The sequence below is a fragment of the Leptidea sinapis genome, chromosome 25, assembly GCF_905404315.1.
Source record: "Leptidea sinapis chromosome 25, ilLepSina1.1, whole genome shotgun sequence".
NCBI classification, from domain to species: Eukaryota; Metazoa; Arthropoda; class Insecta; order Lepidoptera; family Pieridae; genus Leptidea; species Leptidea sinapis.
In genome coordinates, this window is record NC_066289.1 from 7,928,929 (window position 1) to 7,952,066 (window position 23,138).

Here is a 23,138-nt window from a genome sequence, read left to right on the forward strand (position 1 = left end):
GTCTTTAAAAAAAAGCCCGCTGAGTTAGTTGCACCCATTCTTCTCAGGTCTGAGGCATTCGTTTTGGAATGAATGGTAGTTTTTGACTTTCAATAAGTGATGTCACATCTTATCTATCTATATATATAAAAATCAATTGATGTTCGATAGTCTCGCTAAAAGTCGAGAAAGGCTGGACCGATTTGGATAATTTTGGTCTTGAATTATTTGTGGAAGTCCAGAGAAGGTTTAAAAGGTGAGTAAATAGGGAAATGCTCGGAATTAAATACATAATTTCTATGAGAGAATTTATTGACGCACGGTTTGACAGTTCTGCTATGAAACAATTTCATTAAGACAGCAGGGTGCATATTTTACGAAGTAATTTTTGATGTTATTATATATTATTGACAAATTCATATAAAAACATTATTTTATTTATTAAATATAGAACAACGTCTGTCGGGTCAGCTAGTTTTGAATAAAAATATTTGAATTTGACTAATATGAAGTTTGCTACATTAACGAAACACGTGACAGGAGACGGTAATACGGTTTCATTGACCAAAATAGTCGGAGGCGTTTATATAACCTTCTATCAAGAGGTGAAGTTAGGTAACTGTTGGGCCGTAGTCGCGGATGGAGGAAGGGGTCGCGACACGTGTTCGGGCAGGGTTTCTATCCGACGGAAGTCCGCGGCGCCGCGCTCGTGTTTCTGAGCGCACGTGACTTGTTCAACGACACCCCACAATACACATCCGAGTTGGATAAAACTTGGAGTGATTGATAGATTCTATAGATATATGGAGCGGATACGACTATTCAATGCTAACTGGTATTTGGGTTTTTTTTATTAGCCAAGTCTTGAACAATGCTGAACAATAAATTACTTTATCGTTTTTTTTTTTAAGTTTACATTCTATATGCAGCCTTAAAATAAGACATATATTTAGACTTGGAGAAACAAGTTTTGGCCAGAATTTTGTGAAGTATTAGACTCAAGTTTAAACAGAGATTATTTGCAGCCGTTTCATACCGTTACTTTTTAAATATTGCTAGTTGAAAGTAAAAGGGCTCTAAGACAACTCTATGAATACAATAATTTCTATAAAAAGCTTCCAATTTCGCACACCAGTGTGAGGCTCCTTTGCACAGGATGTCGGCTAGATTATGGGTACGGCGCCTATTTCTGCCGTGAAGCAGTGATGTGTAAGCATTACTGTGTTTCGGTCTGAAGGGCGCCGAAGCTAGTGAAATTACTGGGCAAATGAGACTTAACATCTTATGTCTCAAGGTGACGAGCGCAGTTGTAGTGCCGCTCAGAATTTTTGAGGTTTTCAAAAAACCTGAGCGGCACTGCATTGTAATGGGCAGGGCGTAATAATTACCATCAGCTGAACGTCCTACTCGTCTCGTTCCTTATTTTCATAAAAAAACACAGAAACCCACAATCATTTTCAGTTTCGTTTGTGGGGTTATTACAACTACAATAACATTATCTAAAGATATGGTAATAGGATCGGGCTCTGTGTAACAACTAGGTAGGCCTAGGCCACACTACTATGCCGTGTTGTGTTACCGACATTTAGGCCCTGTGCACACAGCCGTGCATCCGCTCGAGATAGTATAGCAACCAGGCTTCCTGTTGGGCCCTCCGACGCATAACATGTGCTGTGCCGACTTGTTTTTGAAAAAAATGTAATATCATGTCAACCTAACACACTAATTTATATTGATTTCGGAAAACGATGTTTAGGTCTATTTCTAATCACTCGATGTCTAAATACATACCCCCTTATTCATAATGGTCCGCTAACTTTAAAAAACTGCTAAGGAGTGTTTTTTCTCATTCTGACATAGGTCAATAGAAGAAGACAGAGTGAGAATTAGCAATGCTTTAAGTTAGCAGACTATTATGAATAAGGGGGATAGACTAAAATTGTTTGTTTTAATGCTTTGAGGAAGTTTTATTTTTTTGTGCCCATTTATATTGTTTCTGTATCTATATCTACACGGGGGTCTGAGTGGGTATCTAGCTAGGTTATTGTAATATTTTTTCAAATCATTTTAAAATTTTAATTTGAAAAACCGCGACAGCTCGTGAGTTATTATACCATTCTACCAACGAACTCTTGAAGCCTATTATCTAGAGACTCGCTCGACTTCTGGCTTCATGCCATCATTAGATACTTACGCCCAAGACTTATCGATCTTCACATGTTTTTGCGTATTTCTCAGTAGTTCAGTCTGACAAATCCTAAATTACTGCAGACTCTTAGACTTTTTTATGGAATGGAGTTGAATTGGCTTTCATGAATCTTTGAAATTGTTGTCAAATAAATGATATATTTAGATAAAAATGTGTACAGGATTAGATGCTATAGAAATAATTGACAGACAATATTTATCAAAAATCACGTCCAAAGTTTAGTTAACAGTGTCGAATACAAAAATCAGAAATGACCATAATATTACAAAAAATATTATTTAATCTATCTTATTGAAGTAATTCTTAGACCAGACGTATAAATTATCTAATGTGTAATTGATTGTAAGTTCGTAGCTTTTCCTTTTATCTTCACAGCTTTGTCTAGGCTTACGCGTACAAAGTTTGAAGGAATCGTTTGAAGTGGCTAACGTCTGAAAGGTAGGCGTGGCGCGTGCGGGAGTACTATTATAATATTCCGGCGTGCCCGAGGAGCCTTACAAGTGTACCTCGCGCGGGCAGCGGCCGGAGGGGCGCGGGCGGAAGTGAGGGTAGTCAGGTGTTGCTTGAACTCGGCACTTCAGCACTACGCTTCATATTCATTCTAGCACCGAACGTCTCCGAAGACGGTCGTGCCTTACGCGTCTAGCGTACCCAGTACAATATTCGCCGCGTGTTTAATAAGTGTGGATGTCTTATATAGGTGATGCTTTTTTTAAATTATTATTAGTGTAGTGCTCTTTCGTGTTTCGTGCTTGGCAAGCTAGCGGGCGGCCCACGTGCGCTGGTCGATTTCATCGCGCATGCGGCCCGCACTAGCGCTAACGTCACTCTGGATGTAATGTGGCAGTAGCTGGAAGTAATTGGAGAGTCCATCGAATCGTAACAATATATGTATCATTAAGATCCCGGTTCACGATAGGGCCTAATGATAACACATTATGATCTATGATTTCATATCTAATGACATATTGATTGGGGGGTATCCCGGGGGGCTTTTATTGAACCAGTATAATATTATTATTGTATGATAATGGATTGGAAAGTCAGTAATGGTTACCCATTACTGACTTTTTACTTGATGCATTCGCTGTTGTATAATATTCTTGTGGTGATTTAAAATGCGGAAGTAGTTTTGCAAGTTTAAAAAAACACTTTTAAAGTAGTATTATTATGCCTACTTATCTCGAAATATGTTTAGATATTATAGTTGTTTCAATTATTAACAGAATATAGATATTATTATAACACGTTATTGTAATTTAATTGTAACTTCGATCTTATAAATTACAAATTGAGGCTGAACCGCGTATTTAACTGATCACGGTTTTTGCATATTTGCATTGTGATATGTTGCCCCGGCTGTCTCTCCCTCTCTCTTTCTGTGTACCTTCGACATGCCGTCATTAAGCCCGGTCCCTGCGGTTTCCTTATCGTCCATCCTTCTATCGCATCTCTGGTCTGCCTCTGGGTCTTTTCCTACGAACCATGTTTCACAGACACGTGAAATATTGCAATGCTTCGAGCCAGGTATCGAATCCGCAATTCCGATGGCGGCAATCACACTAATATAAACGGGTGTAACAAACTATACATAATATAACTATATAGACGACCTGTATAGCCGAGTGGTTAGCGATCCTACCAAGCTAGAGGTCCCGGGTTCTAATCCCGGTAGCTGCAAGCATTTATATGATGAATATGGATGTTTGTTTCCGAGTCATGGATGTTTAAATGTATTTATGTATGTTTATATGAATTTATGTATGTTTAAGTAAGTATATTGTATTAAATATATCATTGTCTTGTAACCCATAACACAGGCTATATTATATGCTTAACTTGGGGCAAGATAATTTGTGTAAAAGTGTGTCAATATCTATATATATAAAGATGAATTGCTGTTCGTTAGTCTCGCTAAAGCTCGAGAACGGCTGCACCGATTTGGTTAATTTTGGTCTTGAATTATTCGTGGAAGTCCAGAGAAGGTTTGAAAGGTGAATAAATAGGAAAATGCTGCTAAATTTAATAAAAACAACAAATTTGTTTTTCCTTTTATGTGTCCATACATAATTTCTGTGAGAGAATTTATTGATGCACATTTTGACAGTTCTGCTGTGAAACAATTTCCTTACGACAGCAGGGTGCATATTTTACGAAGTAATTTTTGATGTTAGGATATATTATTGACAAATTCATATAAAAACATTATTTTATTTATTATATACAGATCGTCTGTCGGGTCAGCTAGTATATTATATTATTCACCGCACTACAATATCTAAACAATACTAATGTGAATATACAAATGTTGTTTCAAATTAACGGAATTTACGATCGGCTAGCATGATTCATTCGGCCAGTTTTTCTCTGTACATTTCATGAGTTTACATTTCTAGGTATCGTGACAACCTGCAAATTAAGGTTGCCTGCAATTTTTTTTTATTATATTTGCGGTTATTTTCAACTTAAAAATACATTCTTGTATATTAATATCATTCATTTGCATATTGTGCAATACATTAACCCCCTTATTCGTAATGGTCCGCTAACTTTAAACAGCCGCTAAGGAGTGTTTTTTCTCATTCTGACTTAGGTCAATAGAAGAAGACAGAGTGAGAATTAGCAATGCTTTAAGTTAGCAGACTATTATGAATAAGGGGGGTATTGTTTTCTATTTGTTTTTTTAAATTCTATTTTACCATAGTTCACCATTTCAAGTCCTAGGAGTATTCTACTACTGCTAGAAGAGAATAATAAGTTTTTTTTAAAATATATATACGTATACTGTATGTACGTACAACAACAGTTACAACTTTAGTCACCTATTTATTACCCGATGTATAAATATTTAATTTCAGAGTAAATAAACTTTTTATTAGTTTATTTACCGGTTTTTAGGTGATCGAGTTCCGCACGGTCTGGAAACTCGGAAAAACGCATTTTCCCAGAGATGAGACAAGCTAGACCTAATACAGTTCGTTAGAGCCATTTCTACTATATAAAATTAAAGATTCGCACAAGAATTATTGTTAATTTATATAACACTAGCTGATACGCGTGACTTCGTCCGCGTAGGCACATATATGACTGGGCACGTAGTGTTTATACAAATAAGGGCCATGACGCTAAGGATTAAAACTTAGGACTTAATTGAAGTCTATCCGCTAGTTTTTTTCGTGATGTGCGCACATATGAACCTCTATCGTTTTATTTATATAGATTGATGAATTTGAAATTTCTAAAAATAATAAAAATTAACAAACAAAAAAGGGATCTTCCTATCTAACAACACTCGCGTCTGAATTACTTACATATCAATCTTAATCTTAACTTAAATCGCCAACATGGGTTTTTTCCGTGGAAAACTTGCCTGGCGAAATTTATATTTTAAAGTAACTTAGTACTTATTATACTATTTATTATTGGTTAGAATACCGAAAAATGAAAGCTTTCAGTTATTGATTGATATTTTATGTTGAAATTAAGTTATTTGATGTGAACCTATTGCTAAAATGTAGGACAAATATATTGTGAAATAAAAAATATTGTATAAGTCACGACTCTAAGCTTCTACAATATGATCCCAGAAAATGTACAAAACAAATTTAAAAGAATTGTTAAAAAACGTTTGTGTGGGAACGGTTATTATAGCATTAACGATTTTATTAATGACACCACGGACTGGGAATAAAGCGAACACCCTCAGGCTCTTTAATTATAAATGTTTATTGTACGATATCACATTGTAATCCATATTTTATATTTAAAAAAAAGCCCGTTTCTTGCGCCCATTCTTCTCAGGTCTGAGGCAGTCTCTTTTGAATGGGTGGTAGTTTTTGACGTTCAATAAATGATTTTAAATCCTAATTTGAATTTGACTCACGATGAAATTACAGTTGCCGTATTTAATTTAAGTTTACAATTGTAGATTAGAATACATCTACTTTCGTGAACCTCTCTTCATAAACACGGCTCCCATTTAAAAAACACAACACTGGATAAAATTATATCAGGAACTACGGAATTATTTTTGTACATATTTCATAAGAATTTAAATATAACTCTAGAAGGCTACATTTCCTTCACAAGTCCTTCGCTATAGCAACCGGTAAAAGAAAGCTCTTTCCTTAGATAACTTAAACGTCTAGTATCTTGCTGTTAGATAACCGATAAAAACAGGTCAGGTTTAATACCTTAGTGTGCGTGACAAGCTACATCTTACACTCTACAATGCTAAAAATAGAGGTTACCTCTAAACTCAGTTTTTATCGACGTTTTCACAGTTGTCATAGTATATCTAGACGTAGGTATGAATGATGTGAGGCTCTTTCATGCATTTAATTTTATATTTATAGTTATAATGTAATCATCATCCATGACGTATAGTCATCGACCCTATAACACAGTAGACTCCTTATACCAATAGTCGCAATGTAAACAATTCAATCAACCAAATGAGGTGAGCGCACGGCTGAACGCTCATTGGTCACAAATTATCGTAAACAATTTTTACTAGCTGCTGTGAATTTTATATATGAGCTGTGCTCCTCTTGTGATATAAGAAAGCGTTCGCTCTATAACTTATCCATGCCCTAAATTCCGTTCAACGAGATCCTTATTACTAAAACCCGCAATAGTATAATAGAGTTTTTTTTTTCACTGTAACAAACAAAGAATTGTCACTGTAACAGCAAAAAACGTAAATTGAGGACGTCTGATTCCAAAATAGTTATAATTTTAAATAAATCTTTAACAAAATGATTTAAAACTTGCATCATAGTATGCAGCTGCTGCGATGGCGACATTAAATGAACACACGGGTAAACCTATTTAACCTTAATCATAAAAAAATAAATTCAAAAATAAAAATACATGATTCACTTCAGTAAACCAATTTTCCATAACATCATTTCGGAACATCCTGTAAGTAATCTAGTAGCCGCGAGCTAGCGTACGCACTGATACTTAATTCTTGCGCTGTAGCGCAGCGTGGAAGAATTACGAGTTCTGACGACTACAGCCGTCAGAACTCTTAATTCTATTTTCGTAGCTGAATAGCGCCCAGGGTGATTAAAATTTTACATTTTAAATGTACATATAATAATTTTGTTTGAAAATTTCAATTATTTACTTTTAATTTTTTTTATGACTACGGTTACCTTTGGTGTTGTCGGTGATCACTAACTATCACACTGCGAAAATGTCCCACTTGTTTACAATAAAATAACACACGGCGTCCCCGTTACAGAAAACCGGCGCTCGTCTGAAGATATTCTCTAACCAGGCGCCGCAGAGCACTGAGCGTGTGGTGCAGCTCATCGGCGACAAGGACGCCATCTGCGCCGGCATCCGGGAGGTGCTGGAACTCATCCGGCAGGTGAGTGGCTCCGTAAGACAGTTGAACAACCGAACGGTATAGTTGCTGGGAAGTTGTTTCTAGTACGAATACACCTTTGTTGAAAGTAGCGCAACCTTAGGCGCCATCTCCACGAGCGACAGAATTGTGACAACACAAAAAATTATATACATAGTAAAAATTAACAAATTAAAAATAGGATGTCATGAAAAGGACACCTACTCATCATTTTTGGAGTTGAAGTAAGGATCACCCCAATTCCAACACTGATTTTCAGTAGGTACCTACTATTACTATTTCTATATACTCTCTATGAACTCGTCGCGTCATGGCGATGCTACGAGTGCCATGTGCGCGCGAAACATCGCTCTCGCAGCGAGTACAACGCATCGTCAAGGAATGCGGCGATTCCGTTACGAGTCGTCGCGGACACGGTGTAATTCCGTCATGAGTCATGACGATACGCTGGAGGCCGAATAGGGACGATTGTTCGTAGAGATTACCCGACGATTGAAGCGGCATGGACTCGTCGCGATTCTCTCGCTCGTGGAGAGAGCGCCTTACTTAATGGCGCTAGTCTATCGTTGTTACTTATTGCATAGTTTTGGCATAAATATTAATGCAATATTATTCAATCTTGAAAAATCCACATAAAAGTAAAAGTCTCCAATGTAGGATGAATGAATATATCGAAGTGTTCCGAGGAGCTGATTCCTGCCTCCGAATTCCACCTTAACACGCCACAAATTAAGATATCATCCCCACCATCTGGATGTGTGGCGGTTCTCAAAGAGCTTTTTTCCACGTACTATAAAGCTGTGGAATGAGCTTCATTGTTCATCATCATTAAATAATAAGTTTAATTGTACAATGTTACTTTGTAAATGTTACTTTAATTGTAAAACATATTTTTGATGAAAAAAAAAGCCCGCTGAGTTTGTTGCGCCCATTCTTCTCAGGCCTGAGGCATTCACTTTGGAATGGGTGGTAGTTTTTTTTGACTTTCAATAAGTAATTTCACATCCTATTTTGAATAAAAATATTTGAATTTGAAATTTGTGCGGTGTTTCCGGGAAGATACGACATGGGTACCTTCAAAAAAGCGAGTACACCTTACTTAAAGGCCGGCAACGCTCTTGTAACTCCTCTGGTGTTTACAAGAGATTGTAGGCGGCGGTGATGACGGTGCGGTTTCCATAAAATAAAGAAAAAGAAGTGATATATACTACCTAACATAGCTTTGTGTGCCCGTACTAGCTCGTTATTTGTATCACTGTAAGCGTGGCTCTCTCGTCGATCTTTTAATGGTATTATATTAATTACAAAAAAGAAACATTAACCATGGAGTGAGATCTGACTAAATGATCAAAATTAAAACACTGAAGTATAAAAGTAATTTTACCATTTAAAGCTTGTACATCTTATAAATGAAAATATTCACAGTATTTTGTGAGTTCTATTCAGTAATAATTTCCATTATACTTGTGATAAACGGATGTTTAGTTTCCCTAAACTGTAAAAAGGGCTTGTGTTAGCAACATCGATCGCGACGCATTAAACTGCCAAATACAAACAGGCTAGACGGCTGTTCTTTGAAGGTCACAACACGCTAACTTTTAATACGAAATTCCACTTATCGTAGTTCTATTTAGTACAAATTTCATTTGTACACAAAAAAAACTTCATGAAAGAAGCAAACTTTCAGGCTGTGGGTTCATCTACAGGATCTACTTTATATACGACACAGAGTTGAACAAAGCATACAAGATTTTATGACGATATGTCACTCGAACGGTTAGCTCAGTTGGGAGAGCACTCGCGCGGAACGGGAGAGGTCGTGTGTTCGAGTCCCGCATTGTTCATAAAGTTTTGTTTTCAAATTTTATTTGTGTATTAATCCTAGAAGTGAGGGTTATCACTTTAAAAACTATTCTTTTGTAACAAAATTTATGGACGATGCGGGATTCGAACACGCGACTCTCGGGTTACGTTCCAGCGCTCTACCACCTAAGCCCACCGTCCGCAAGCCACATGATCCGTAAATCTTGGTATGTTTATTTAAGATAATACTAGTTCTACAGGATCTACTTTACAGTTGATAACCTGCTTAACCCCAATAATTGCATATTAGGATATTTACTTGTGATGTCGCTCTTCCAAATCTAAGCAGTTTGTTATTTTAAATTTTAATCAATAATTTAGTATTATATTGTCGGGTTGTTGTATTTAAAAATTTAATCCAAGTATGTTATATTATGAGGAGAACTAAAGCTGCCGACATAGTACAAATGATTGCGAAACTGAAGTGGCAGTGGGCAGAGCACATAGTTCGACGGACAGTAAAGTCCTCAAATGGCGACCACGTATCGGAAGACGCTGTGTTGGTAGGCCCCCCACAAGATGGGCCTACGATCCGGTCAAGATCGCCGGAATACGTTGGATGAGGGCAGCGCAGGAGCGATCGTCGTGGAAATCTATTGGGGAGGCCTTGTCCAGGAGTGGACGTCTTCCGGCTGATGATGATGTTATATTATACTGATTTGTGTCACAATAAAACATTGTTAACGTTTCAGGTGCCGATACGAGGGCCCGTGATTAACTACGACCCGCACAACTACGACGATTATTACTCGAAGGAGTATGGCGGCTTCGGACACTTGCAGGAGGGAGGTCGCGGACCTCGCGGGCCCGAGGGCCCGAGGGGCAGGTCGATGGGGCCGTCGGGTCCTAGCAACCGGGGCCCTCCACGCGGAGGCCCGCCCATGTCGCGCAACGGGCCGCCGCCGAGGCCCTTCAATGATTTCAATAACTCTGGACCACGAGGCAACTTCGGCCCTCCTCGCGGTGGCAACTTTGGTAGCGGGGGCAATTTCGGAGGCCGCGGGGGAGGAAACTTTAATAGCAATAGTGGCAGCCAGCAAGAGACTACCACACAAGTGACTATTCCGAAGGATGTAAGTTGTTTAACAAGTCATTAATGTTACCTGTTCACTTGTAACTGAATAATTCAATCATAAATTTATAATACAAACAAAACAAAACTATATTTACAATACTACGACTACATAAAATTAAAACTATAATTACGTGGAAGCGTACCAAGAATACTGGCAGCATTACCGCGTTGGATAGCAAGGCTGATTCGTTGACCGAAATAGCTGCCAGCGCTTGTGTTTCCAGTAGTCTTATTGAGGCGCGAAGTATATATATTAGAATAGTATTTTGAACATTCTCCGCGCCTTTGGGCCCACGGGCCAAGTGTCTCGACACCAAACGGCACAAAGATGTATGACTCACTGAGACATTTAATCATTATTTGTAATGTTTGTATGAAGCTTCAAGAGTGTGTATTTCTTCATTGTTTTGAAAATTACTAGAATTAACGATGTTGTGGAGTCATATGGGTAAAGCAATACCTTATCGAAATAAAACCTTTAATGTGACCTTAATCAAAACAAAGGATGTGTTTTAAAATGTTACAATCTATACAGTACGTATATTAGAAAAAAATTGCAGACAGTAGACAAACTTTTGAATACTATTTCTTTCATAGGTATGTATCCTGAGTAATTATTGTTGTAGTATTATAGTGAGATATTTTTCACGACTTATATAGCAAGGACCTATATAGATGATACAGTGATTGTATCCTGCCTTGTTTTAATCATATATTAATTAGGTCTTTACATATGAAATTGGCGTTTTCTTGTACTGGCCACTTTGATTTCAAATATTTCCTGGTAGGTGTATCGAACCCGGGTCTGCAGCGTCTAAAGTAAACATTTTTCCGCTAAGCTACGAGTATTGCTGACGGAGCTGTTGAAATTATCAATGTCTTGAAGTTTGACAACTCTCGTCATGTACTCTGGTTCTCTTTGCATCTTCTACCGCATTTATCACGGGGAGTGCTCAGAGGAGCTGTTCGGGTTGATTCCAGCGGCCGAATTCACCACCAGGACATTACCCGCATCACATTAACGTCTGGCGTTCCACAACCGCGCGTTTTTGCTAGAAATTTCTTGCCTCGCACAGCCACTTTGTGGCTGCGGTTTTCCCCGAACTCAAGCAACAAAAAGCATACTCCCATCTAGTTATCAAGTGCTCATACACAAAATAACTGTAATCAAAATGATGGAGTTATTGTTTACATAGCCACCTACTTGAACGTTGCATCATTTGAGACTTCAATTTCGGAGGCTAACTGTCTTGTTATTTCATACAACGATATTCATATTATAGCAATATATAGACCCGCGGCCTTCAAAAATCCACGGACGTTCTTAGATTCTTTTAGTATGTTCTTAGAAAGTGCTAAATATAAACGAAATATTTTAACGGGTGACCTAAATCTAGACCTTCTTTCGGATAGTCTTTGCACTTATAGCCAGGAATACCAAAATATTCTTGCTCTCAACGCCCTCGTACCAGCAATCGATTGCCCTACGAGAGAAATGCGTTGCCTGGATCATTTATTTTGCTATAAAGGACATAACACATTCCCATACATTTGTCTTTGAACCCCATATTACAGATCATGCTCCTATTCTATTAAACATTAAATTAAACAACAAAATGATTAATAACTCGATAAAATACAAAACTAAATACACATATGACTACGATGCCATGCAGGAAGGCTTAAGAAAACTAGACCTGGAAAGCTTCTATAAATCAAACGATACTAATTATACTGCAAACTATCTCGTAAAAAATGTTCAAGAATTAATTTCGAATAATACGCTAATCTCAATTGTCTCTAAGAAATTTAAACCTATCAAACCATGGATTACGTATAGTATTCTCAAGTGTATGAGGAAAAGAGATCGCCTGTACAAAGTATCTAAAAAATCGCCATCCGATCTAAATAGGATAACTTATACTAGGTATAGAAATATCTGTAACTCACTGTTGAAATCACTTAAACGGCAATACTTACGAGGAAAATTAGAACAAAACACGGGTAACTCTAAAGGTACTTGGGATACTATTAAAGAAATTTGTAATTTACCTACTACTAATGATCTCCCTACTGAATTATTGAATACTAAGTCTACCCTAAGAGAATCATTAGCAGAAGTAAATAAATACTTTACTAATATTGGTAACAACCTTGCCTCATCAATATTTAGTAAACTAGGCGAACACAAAATTGATTGCTCTGATATGGCCTCAAATAATCCTCTCGGATCTCTTATGCTATACCCTACTGATATTGTCGAAGTGAAATGTATTATCCTCAAACTTAAATCAGCAAGTGCTCCAGGTTATGATAAAATTAACTCTTATTTTGTTAAAAGATTTATGAATTTTCTCTTAGAACCGCTTGTTCATTTAATCAACTCAAGTCTTTCTAGTGGCATTTTCCCAGAGGTTTTTAAACAGGCAGTTGTAATTCCGGTTCATAAGAGTGGTGACAAAAAAAGTTGCTTCAAACTATAGACCCATATCATTGCTGAGTGTTTTTAGTAAGATCTTGGAAAAAATAGTTAATATCAGAATAACCAAGTTTCTTGAAAAATACAAGCTACTTGCGCAAAACCAATTTGGTTTTCGGACAAATCGATCTACTCTGGATGCAGTACTTGAGGTTACTAAATATATCACTAGTACCCTAGATAGTGGCAATAAATGCATAGGCGTTTCCCTAGATCTGCAAAAAGCATTCGATACAGTTTCAATTCCTATCTTACTCAACAGACTTTCCAATTTGGGAATTAGAGGAATAGCATTGGACTGGTTCAAAAGTTATCTTAATGGAAGACAGCAGTGTATTAAGATAGGCGATCTTACTAGTGATCTTATCACCATTGACTATGGAGTTCCCCAGGGAAGTGTTTTGGGCCCTACACTATTCCTAGCTTACATCAACCCTCTTTGTAAGATTTTTCCCACATCGGGACGTATCGTTTGCTTTGCCGATGATACTGTGGTTTTATTTCATGGAAATCAGTGGGATGACGTGAAATCGTTAGCTGAAGAAGGATTGAGCCAAATCACGTCTTGGCTGGAAAATAGTTTATTAACTGCCAATACTGCTAAGACTAAATATATGTGCTTCAATATCTCCAACAGAAATAATCTTGACGGACAATTTACTCTCCCAATACACACGTATCCTTGTAACCGGAAAAACAATTGATCTTATTGTAAATGTAACATAGCCTAACCAAAGAGGAAACCATAAAATACCTTGGTGTTACGCTAGACGAACACCTTAATTGGACGGCCCACATTTATAATACAAAAAATAAAATAAAACGTCACATTCCATTATTTAGAAACCTAAGAGACGTGGCACCAGTCGAGACAACTATGATGGTGTATCAATCTCTCTGTGTTTCAATCATGACCTATTGCATTTGTGCGTGGGGTGGAGCTGGCAAAACGTTTATGCTTCAGTTAGAATGAGCGCACAGAACTCTACTAAAAACAATTTTCAATAAGCCGTTTAGGTATCCAATCAACCAATTACATGAAGAGAGTAAACTTCTTAGTGTCCGTCAGCAATATATTTATGGAATAATTTCAAGATTTCATGTAAAAAGTAATATAAATTCTTAGAATAAAAACAGAATAAACACATTTCGTACCCCAATCTCTAAAACAGGTTTTGCTCAGTCACAGTATGAATTTAATTCGGCATATGCTTACAACTACTTTAGTAAATATAATAAAAATATAAGTAAAGTAGATAAATTTTCGTTAACAAAATCTTTAAAATCATGGCTAATAGTATTAAAATACGAAGATCCAGAAAAAGTTCTTAAAATTAAAACTTAATATTCAATTACTAAAATTTAATTAATCTTGTGCACAGTACTAACAATAACTAAAAAAAAACACACACACACACACACACACACGCACTCATACACATACACGCACATGTTTAATAATGGATAGCCTTTTGGAAGGACCTAGCCTCTGCAACACAGGGTATCCTATTGCAGAGGGTAGGGCACAAAAACATTTTGTACCACATATTATTAGTTGAATAAAGGATTATTATTATTATTATCTTCAAGGCCTGCAACGCATTTCTTGACACACCTGTTGTTGCGGATGTCTATGGGCTCTTCTCCCCATCTCGTGAGCCTCTCGCCCGACATGAAGTTTGACATCTCTCGTCATGTACGTCGAAGCGTTGCCACGCGACAATATGTTCGAAGTCAGAAGTGAGACTGGTTGTTTGTTGCAGCTGGCGGGCGCTATAATCGGCAAGGCGGGCTCTCGCATCCGCAAGATCCGCGCGGAGAGCGGCGCCTCCATCGAGATCGCGGAGCCGCTGCCGGGAGCCAGCGACCGCGTCATCACCATCAGCGGCACGCCGCACCGCATCCAGATGGCGCAGTACCTGCTGCAGCAGAGGTGGGCGCCCACTACAACTATACTGGGCTAGTCAGCAACTACAAAAAGTGTTGATTCAGGCCAGGACGGTCAGCTGATGGTAATTGGTATGCCGTACCCATTACAATGCAGTGCCGCTGAGGATTCTTGGAAACCCAAAAATTTTCGAGCGGCACTACAGTTGCGCTCGTCACCTTAAGACACAAGATGTTAAGCCACATTGCCCAGTAATTTCATAAGCTATGGCGCCCTTCAGACCGAAACACAGTAATGCTTACACATTACTGCTTCACGGCAGAAATAGGTACCCATAATCTAGCCTTATTAAAGCTAAAGTAAGAAAAACATTCATCTTTTTCCATATCAATAAGAGACGAGATGAGCAGGACGTTCAGCTGTGATAATTTGTTAAAAACAATTGAAATTTATGTGCTAATCGCTGACCTGTATAAGTACCACTGGACAGGCTGTTCCATATGTTTGACAGCAAAGTTTTTGTGCCTATTTAAAGCGCCACTCGCGAGCGTCCGGAGAACTAATTTTAACGTATAATACAAATGGCTGCAAAGAAACGTACAATTAATTTCGATCCTTTTCCGTGTTATCTATGCTTCAAGAATCAACATAATAATGTACACGATTTTGTTGAAAATAGTTTCCTACCATCTCGATAGATAATAGTGATACTAGTGATGACAATCTCAGCAAACATATCGATGTTTGCTGAGATTGTCATCACTAGTATTAGTACCGCAGACTCTCGCTACATGGCCATCAGCGCAAAAATAGCTAATATCAAACAGGCACAAAAGCACTTTGACAGCCGCCAGTCCAGTGGTATATATTAGAGGTCAATAGTGCTAATACATACTTTCGATACATGTTTCTAAACGTCATTGTCTATAGCTTGACCCATCGCTGATATAATTTAGGAGCTTTATTAACAGTTCTACAATCAGACTAGACTATACAAGACCAATTAATCCCATCTGGTCAAACTAGACTATTTCCCACCAAACCCAAGATGGCAAATAAAACCCGACTGTCAGATATGGGATACCTCATACTTAATAATTTACAACATCAGTATATTATAATTAATTGAAAAGCTCTTTGCATGAATATTATTATACACAAGTACTTCATTTACAGCATATCATAATAATAATCCTATCTTATAACAGCCATTTTATATTGTTCTGCTCTCATAAATGTATAAACCATTATCATGACAATGTTTATATACCAAATAACTATTAAATTGAAATCAACAGTAATCCAACCGTCCAACCAAGCATTGTGCTCATACTAACGCCAATTGTTTTCCATTAGAATGTTTCAAGAGTTCCCCGATTTGGCCGCAAACAAAAATAAGCATAAGTAAACATTTGAGGTAAAATTAAAGTGTATTTTATGTAGCTGTATTTCACTCTCCTTGATCTCTCTCTCTCTTATTTGGGAGTCATTTTTATTGATTAATGGATTATATATATTATGTACTATGTAGTATTAACATAACATTGTATGGCTCAAGTCAAACAAATAATATTTTAGCAGCAAATAAAATATAATATACTAGCTGACCCAGCAAACGTTGTATTGCCGATATTAAAATCGCGATACAAAAGTAACTGTTGATCATAGATGAGTGAAAATTTGAAGTTTTATGTATTTTTTAATGCTGACTCATAAACAAACAAATTTAAAAAAAAATGTAAAAAAAAATTAAAATATAATTCGTGTGGACCACCCTTAACATTTAGCGGGATGAAAAATAGATGTTGTCCGATTCTCAGACCTACCCAATATGCACTCAAAATTTCATGAGAATCGGTCAAGCCGTTTTGGAGGAGTTCAGAGTTTAACACCATGACACAAGAATTTTATATATTAGATATAATAAACCAAGATTCTTCTCCCAAACTAAGTCCATGTTATTTTTTGGCTCAAATTTTCACTTAATCTTCTATTTATTTATGGCAGTGTAAGTTACAATAAACTAAGATTGAAAATAATATACAATTCTATGTGTTTGATTGAATTGAGCCTGAGTATATTAAAAATTAGTAGTAGATATAATCCGCGCCGGTAATTAATAGATTTCCGAGTGAATATTACTTATTGTTTATTTTTGTTTTGTCAATTCATGTCAGTATGAGCAACTTTCTATGTTTTATTGGAGCGGTTTATATGATCGTAGTTTCCATTACTAACAATATTAATACCATTCATGTTAATCATAACTCATAGTGTAAGGTAAAATTAAACATAACCTTAGCAATGTTGCAATCAAATGATACTTGTGTCACACAGACTATTAAAGTAATGATTATATTAAATCTATAAACTAAAATACAGACCAAACTAATTAAATATTTTTCCATTATCCATTTTTAACACCTACAGACAAAGTTTATAAAGAAACTAAATTTATGAATATATTACAGTTATACAAATACACAACCTGCATACTAATTAGAAAACTTATAGACAAACAAATACATTCAGAATTAACATTCACAAAAAAGAAACAAATAGAACATAGACGCAATAATGACCACTTCATACTACTTTGGCCAACAACCAATTATGGACTGAAAACAATTACATAAGAAGGTGCTAAACTGTACAATGGACTATCTTCGGATATCAAAGATGCAGGCACTTTTAATTTATTCAAGCTTCGTTTAGAGAAATGTATTACAGATGATGCTTCCTTATTCTAACACACACTTATATTTAGTTTAATACCTGTTTTTTTTATATATATTTTTGTCATAAGGACGATTAATAGATTATTATTTATAAATATTGTTCTCATGTAAGTGACAGTTTGTAATGTTTTTAATGAGAATAAATGATCTTCAAACTGAAATACTTAGTCTTGCCATAGATACTGAAACAAAGAATAAAAATTTAAGTCATCTTTTAAAATACATGGTTCTAGGTGCTATCTTCATCTCCCGAGATCAAATATTTTGCTTTCGGACAGGATTTCTTCGAATTCTTTTCCTTACTGCTTTGACTAACTTTTTCGAACACTACGTGAACGGCCAGATTCAGAGAGGAGGTCTCATTGTACTTATTAATAGCCCTGTTTACACAAACATTTTACTAATACCAAGCATATGGAGAGTTTTAACAATTGCATTTGGCTCCATACCTACTTTTAGTAATGCAATCACAGCGATTCGGTTTTCAATATCACCCCACTCTATTTTAATATCGCAAAATATTGTACAATGTATTGCCGCTATTTTGTTTTTTAATTGTATCAGTATTTATGGTCAGACTAAGTATATTGTGCTCTCGTATCGATATCTGTAAAAGCAAGTTATACCACAATTATTTTATTGTAAAGTGAAAATTTTGTATACTTTTTTCATACATCAATGTAACATGGTCCATTGGCTTATTACTTTTATTTTATTAAATATCATTTCAGTGTCATCATACAAATTAGAAATAATAGAAAATAGAAACAATTTATCATAATAAGTATTTATTCTTTAAACTTGCCCATTGTTTGATAGTTTCAATGGTTTTGAATACAAATAAACTAAAAAATGGACGCCTATATCATGTTATAACATAATTAATGCCATTGCAAGTATTATTTCAATCATTAATACTCTAACATACTAACAATAATGTTCTTTCCTTCATGAATAAGAACAATAATGCATACAAAAGCCACTAACTATCATAAACTTTTCTTACTTAAAACACGAGAGACATTCTGGATTGCAACATTGGTTTACTGGTTTTCAGAGTTATTTCACTAGTTAAGTTTAATAGTTGATATTATCATTTATGCATTTATAATGTTAGTACAGCTCCTTGTGTAATGTGTTATAATTTTATGTATCTAACATAATATGAGGTGTGGATCAGTTGTCGTCCCGGCTGCTATGTGTTGGTGACTAACCGGAGGCTGCTCGTTGTATGGAAGACTAGTGATTTTGTTGTTTGATTGTATATAACAAGAAATCACTAATCTCCCTGCAAAGTGTCGGCCCACTCGTCGAGCGAAGATTGTGCGCCGTGCTGTCTGTCTGTGTGTCGCTAATACTTCTTTACTGCTTTACTAACCAAGAAACTATGTGGAGATCAACATAAATTATCACCATATATAATATTGCATCCAAAGGAAGATAATGTTTGTGCTTATAAGCTTATTGCCATATTCAGCTAAATCTGTGCCCTAAGCTAATCAATACATTATGTTGCTTTTTTAAATTAAAACACATTGTATTTAACATAGTGAGTTATAAGTATCAGTATAAGTAGTTTATTATTGTCCATAAACGGATTAACTCTGTTCTCGCATTCCTCAACACATTCTATGCAATGAAATTTTGCATAGCTAAAGTCACCAATTGTGTTTTAAAATATTTAATGCACATAATTATTTATCTATGTGAAGTGCTTCAACCTTCTATATGAGGTTACTATAACATAAATGACTTTCTTAATGATACCACAGATTGGGAATGGAGTGACTGCCCTCAGGCTATTAAATAATAAGTTTAATTGTACAATGTTACTTTGTAAATGTTACTTTAATTGTAAAACATATTTTTGATGAAAAAAAGAAAGCCCGCTGAGTTTGTTGCGCCCATTCTTCTCAGGCCTGAGGCATTCACTTTGGAATGGGTGGTAGTTTTTTTGACTTTCAATAAGTGATTTCACATCCTATTTTGAATAAAAATATTTGAATTTGAATGATACTCGGTAAAGTGCCACCGGGTGTAGATAGTTTCATATTTTAATATTAAAAGTTTATAAATAAAACAATAAAATGCATAATAAAACAATAAGTGATTGCCTGGAATCAATTCCATTCAATCATGGGGCTTAAACTCCATTTGGCTGTATATTATTGTCAGACTTATTCTTGATTGGTATTTGAACCGGTCATTCATTTTTTCAAACTCTCATGTAATGATCAATCTATCACAGACATGATATGTCTATAAATAAATAAATGTTAAAGATAATTATAACATAAATGATTTTCTTGGGACTGAGACTGGGAATTGAACTAACACCCTCAGGCTCATTAATTGTGCTCCATATTTTTATTTAAAAAACCCACTGAGTTTCTTGCCCCCGTTCTTCTCAGGTCTGAGGCACACTATTTTGAATCGGTTGTAACTTTTATTTTGAATAAAAATATTTGAACTTGAATAAATAGCGCACAAATCCAAGCAATTTCTTATATTATTTTTGAGTCCAAATTAATCATTAAAATGTTATAAAACGTTGGCTCTATCGTTGTAATAATTTCTACTTTTTATAAAATGTTTTATAACATTATAACAGACTTAATAGACTTAGGCTACCGCCCCTATTATAAGATAAATATAACATAACTCACAGAAATTTGGTCCATAACTGTTAATATATTAACATATAACTTCATTTTATAATAATTTATTTACACACTCTGGACTCGCCTTTCGACTTATTATAATTAAGTACTTGAAATTTTGATTTTGACTCAATAATTATTCATTTCAGCATGAAGGTAAATAGTTTAAGTCGCGCATATGATACTGATATATTGTTTATGCCACATTCTAAAATATTCTGTTTAAATTAAACCAAAATAAATAAATAATAGTCTGTGTGTATGTAATGTGCTCAGTGTGAATATATTTCTTTAACAAAACAAATATCATTATCGTTTGTTATACTTCTTTGGCGTAACGAAACGAAAATCCTTAAAACTATTCCTAGTGCTATTTTACGTTTGTGACAACAACAATATTGTTAATAAAGAAGGCGTTAAATACAACCAATGAAAATATTTTACTATACCGCATAAGTTAGTTATTTAAATATCAATTATTATCGTACATTGGTTGTAGTTCAGTAGGCATATGAGTTACTCTTGTAACTCATATGTCTACTGTTGGCTTATAGTACCTAGCTGAAGTATGATACAAACAAAATGGTCTAGTTGACCAACTAAGGCAACTGTGTCCAATAGTAAAAATTCGCTCTAATAATTATTGTTCCCGAACGTCCTAAAAGAAGTATGTATAACCTAAGATTTTCCAAATGATATTAACAAAATACTTACCATATCGTATGGTATAGAATGTGTATACGATATCGTAAGTAAGCTACAAAAGATTATAGTATAATATTGAAACAATTAAAAATTGAATTGATAGCCTGATTATAAATTTGTTTTTATCACTAAAAAATTGTTCATATAGCTCATTGTTATAATTTAACCACATTTTGTTATGTTCAATATGATTTTTTGGTTATCAAATAAATGAGGGTAGATTGAAAAAACACAGTCTATCGTGATTCTGTTCATAAAACCGGTGCTGTGTTCTTTTTTGGTGTGCACTTTAATTGAGAAATTTACTTTTGATTTTAGTCTTTTGTTGACCTTTTGATACATTAAATGTATACTTTATTATATATTGCTTTAATCTGTTTTTAACTGAATTGTAATGTGTGGTATAACTCCGCGCGTTGAAAGAGGTATAAACCTTATTATAACATCTAAGTCAACGGTCTGTCGTCGGTAAATATGCGCACGGTTCACTTGATCGATGATTTTTGAAGTGTTTAACGTCATTAAGATGGTGGCCTTTCTCCATTTCAACACGCGGCGTTATTTATTAAGGAGTGTTTTTTTTTTCACGGAATATTATTAATTAGGTTTATTTACTCCACGTAAGTTAGCTTGTCAAATGTCAATGGTGTTGTTTTTTAATTTATTTAGTGGCACGGGTTTCAATGCTATTGTAGATTTCTTGAGACTGCCAAGTGTTTAAACTACTAACTCGGTCATCCCTTCTCTATCTAAATATATGGGATCTGTAGTTGAATTATGAGATGAAAAAAGCTTCAATTAGCGAACATATTTCACAAGTAAACAAGCGATCCTTATACGGTCGCTCATAGGACGAGTACTAGTAGTAAAAGGGTTAAAAGAAACAGTTTATTTATAAACTCTAACGGATGTTTTCTATTGCAGTGTTCACGAGAGCAACCCTTCGATTGGACGCGGCAAGTTCTGAACACCTCAACAGGTCACTTTCCTTCGCATGGATGTAAAGTTCACCTTACACCCACCACACAACACAGCATCAACTTTTAAATTTCTTAGTATCTAAGTTGAAACATCAGAAAATAATATTTTTTTTGAATTAATTTGTTTGGTTTATATTAGTATCGAATCATGTTATTTTGTTAACTACTAAACCCCCCAATAATATCGTCGTTTTAAGATGTTGTTGTATCTGATGCAGGTTGTAAATGTTTTATGTAATAATAATAATTATAGGCATTTATAGAAATAAATTCATGTTGTAAGTTTAATAACGATTTTGATTTACCGTTGTGTTACATCGATTTGTGTAAGTGATAGAATATGGATATCAAATAAATAGTATATTTTATGAACTATTGTTTTCTTTCTAAGATAATATACAGTAAGAAAATATACTAATACTAGCTGACCCGACTGACGTTGTTCTGTACATAATAAATAAAATACTGATTTTGTATGAATTTGTCAAATTTTTCATAACATCAAGAATTATTTCGTAAAATATGCTTCCTGTTGTTATAATGAAATTGTTTCTCAGCAAAACTGTCAAACCGTGCGTCAATAAATTCTCTCATAGGAAATATGTACATACAAAACAAATATTGGAATTAAAAATAATTATGGGTCTCAAATCGAAATAAAACTATCCTATCTCTCAAGTTGGACCAAACTGCACTCCATGAAGAAATCGCAATTAAAAGCCGTTCATTAGTATAGGAGTCCATCGCGGACAAACAACGTGTCACGTATTTTATATATATTAAGATAAAAGAACAACACGGATACATACTTGATTCTAGAAAGTGAGGCAAGAAAATGGAAGCCAATCGCTAGCAAGCATATTTTCTGAGTCAGGCTTCATAGTTCATTGGCGTATCATACGCCAGCGAAAAAAAGTTTTAAAGATGGCGGGAACCAAAGAGGATGTAAATACTACGTAATAAGAGACGGGACTGCCTGAGTAAAAATAGAAATTTGGTTAAGTATGAATAATTGTGCACTCATTTGACATAAGTTTGAAATAGTAATTACAGTATCGCGATTGGCGACGAAGTATAATCGGGCTAAGTGTGAAAGCAAACAGTTGCTTAAAACGTAGTGGATTTAAAGATATCTTCGTTTTTTACAAGATTATAGTCGTCATCAATGACTGCATATTTGAAACAATC

General features: G+C 35.4%; 1 protein-coding gene across 4 annotated transcripts in view; it reads left to right on the forward strand.

Annotated features, from left to right (window-relative positions):
• Nucleotides 1-22,322, forward strand: part of LOC126972012 (heterogeneous nuclear ribonucleoprotein K homolog) — a 67,306-nt gene extending 44,984 nt beyond the window's left edge. For 3 of the 4 annotated variants that reach the window (XM_050818556.1, XM_050818559.1, XM_050818560.1), the window contains 5 exons: nucleotides 7,437-7,565; nucleotides 10,118-10,498; nucleotides 14,743-14,912; nucleotides 16,224-16,284; nucleotides 21,895-22,322. In XM_050818556.1, the coding sequence (XP_050674513.1) occupies nucleotides 7,437-7,565; nucleotides 10,118-10,498; nucleotides 14,743-14,912; nucleotides 16,224-16,275 (732 nt within the window). In that variant the 3' untranslated portion in view covers nucleotides 16,276-16,284; nucleotides 21,895-22,322. The remainder of the gene's footprint in view (nucleotides 1-7,436; nucleotides 7,566-10,117; nucleotides 10,499-14,742; nucleotides 14,913-16,223; nucleotides 16,285-21,894) is intronic. The other variant, XM_050818561.1, reaches the window with a different exon arrangement.
• Nucleotides 22,323-23,138: the final 816 nt, after the last annotated feature.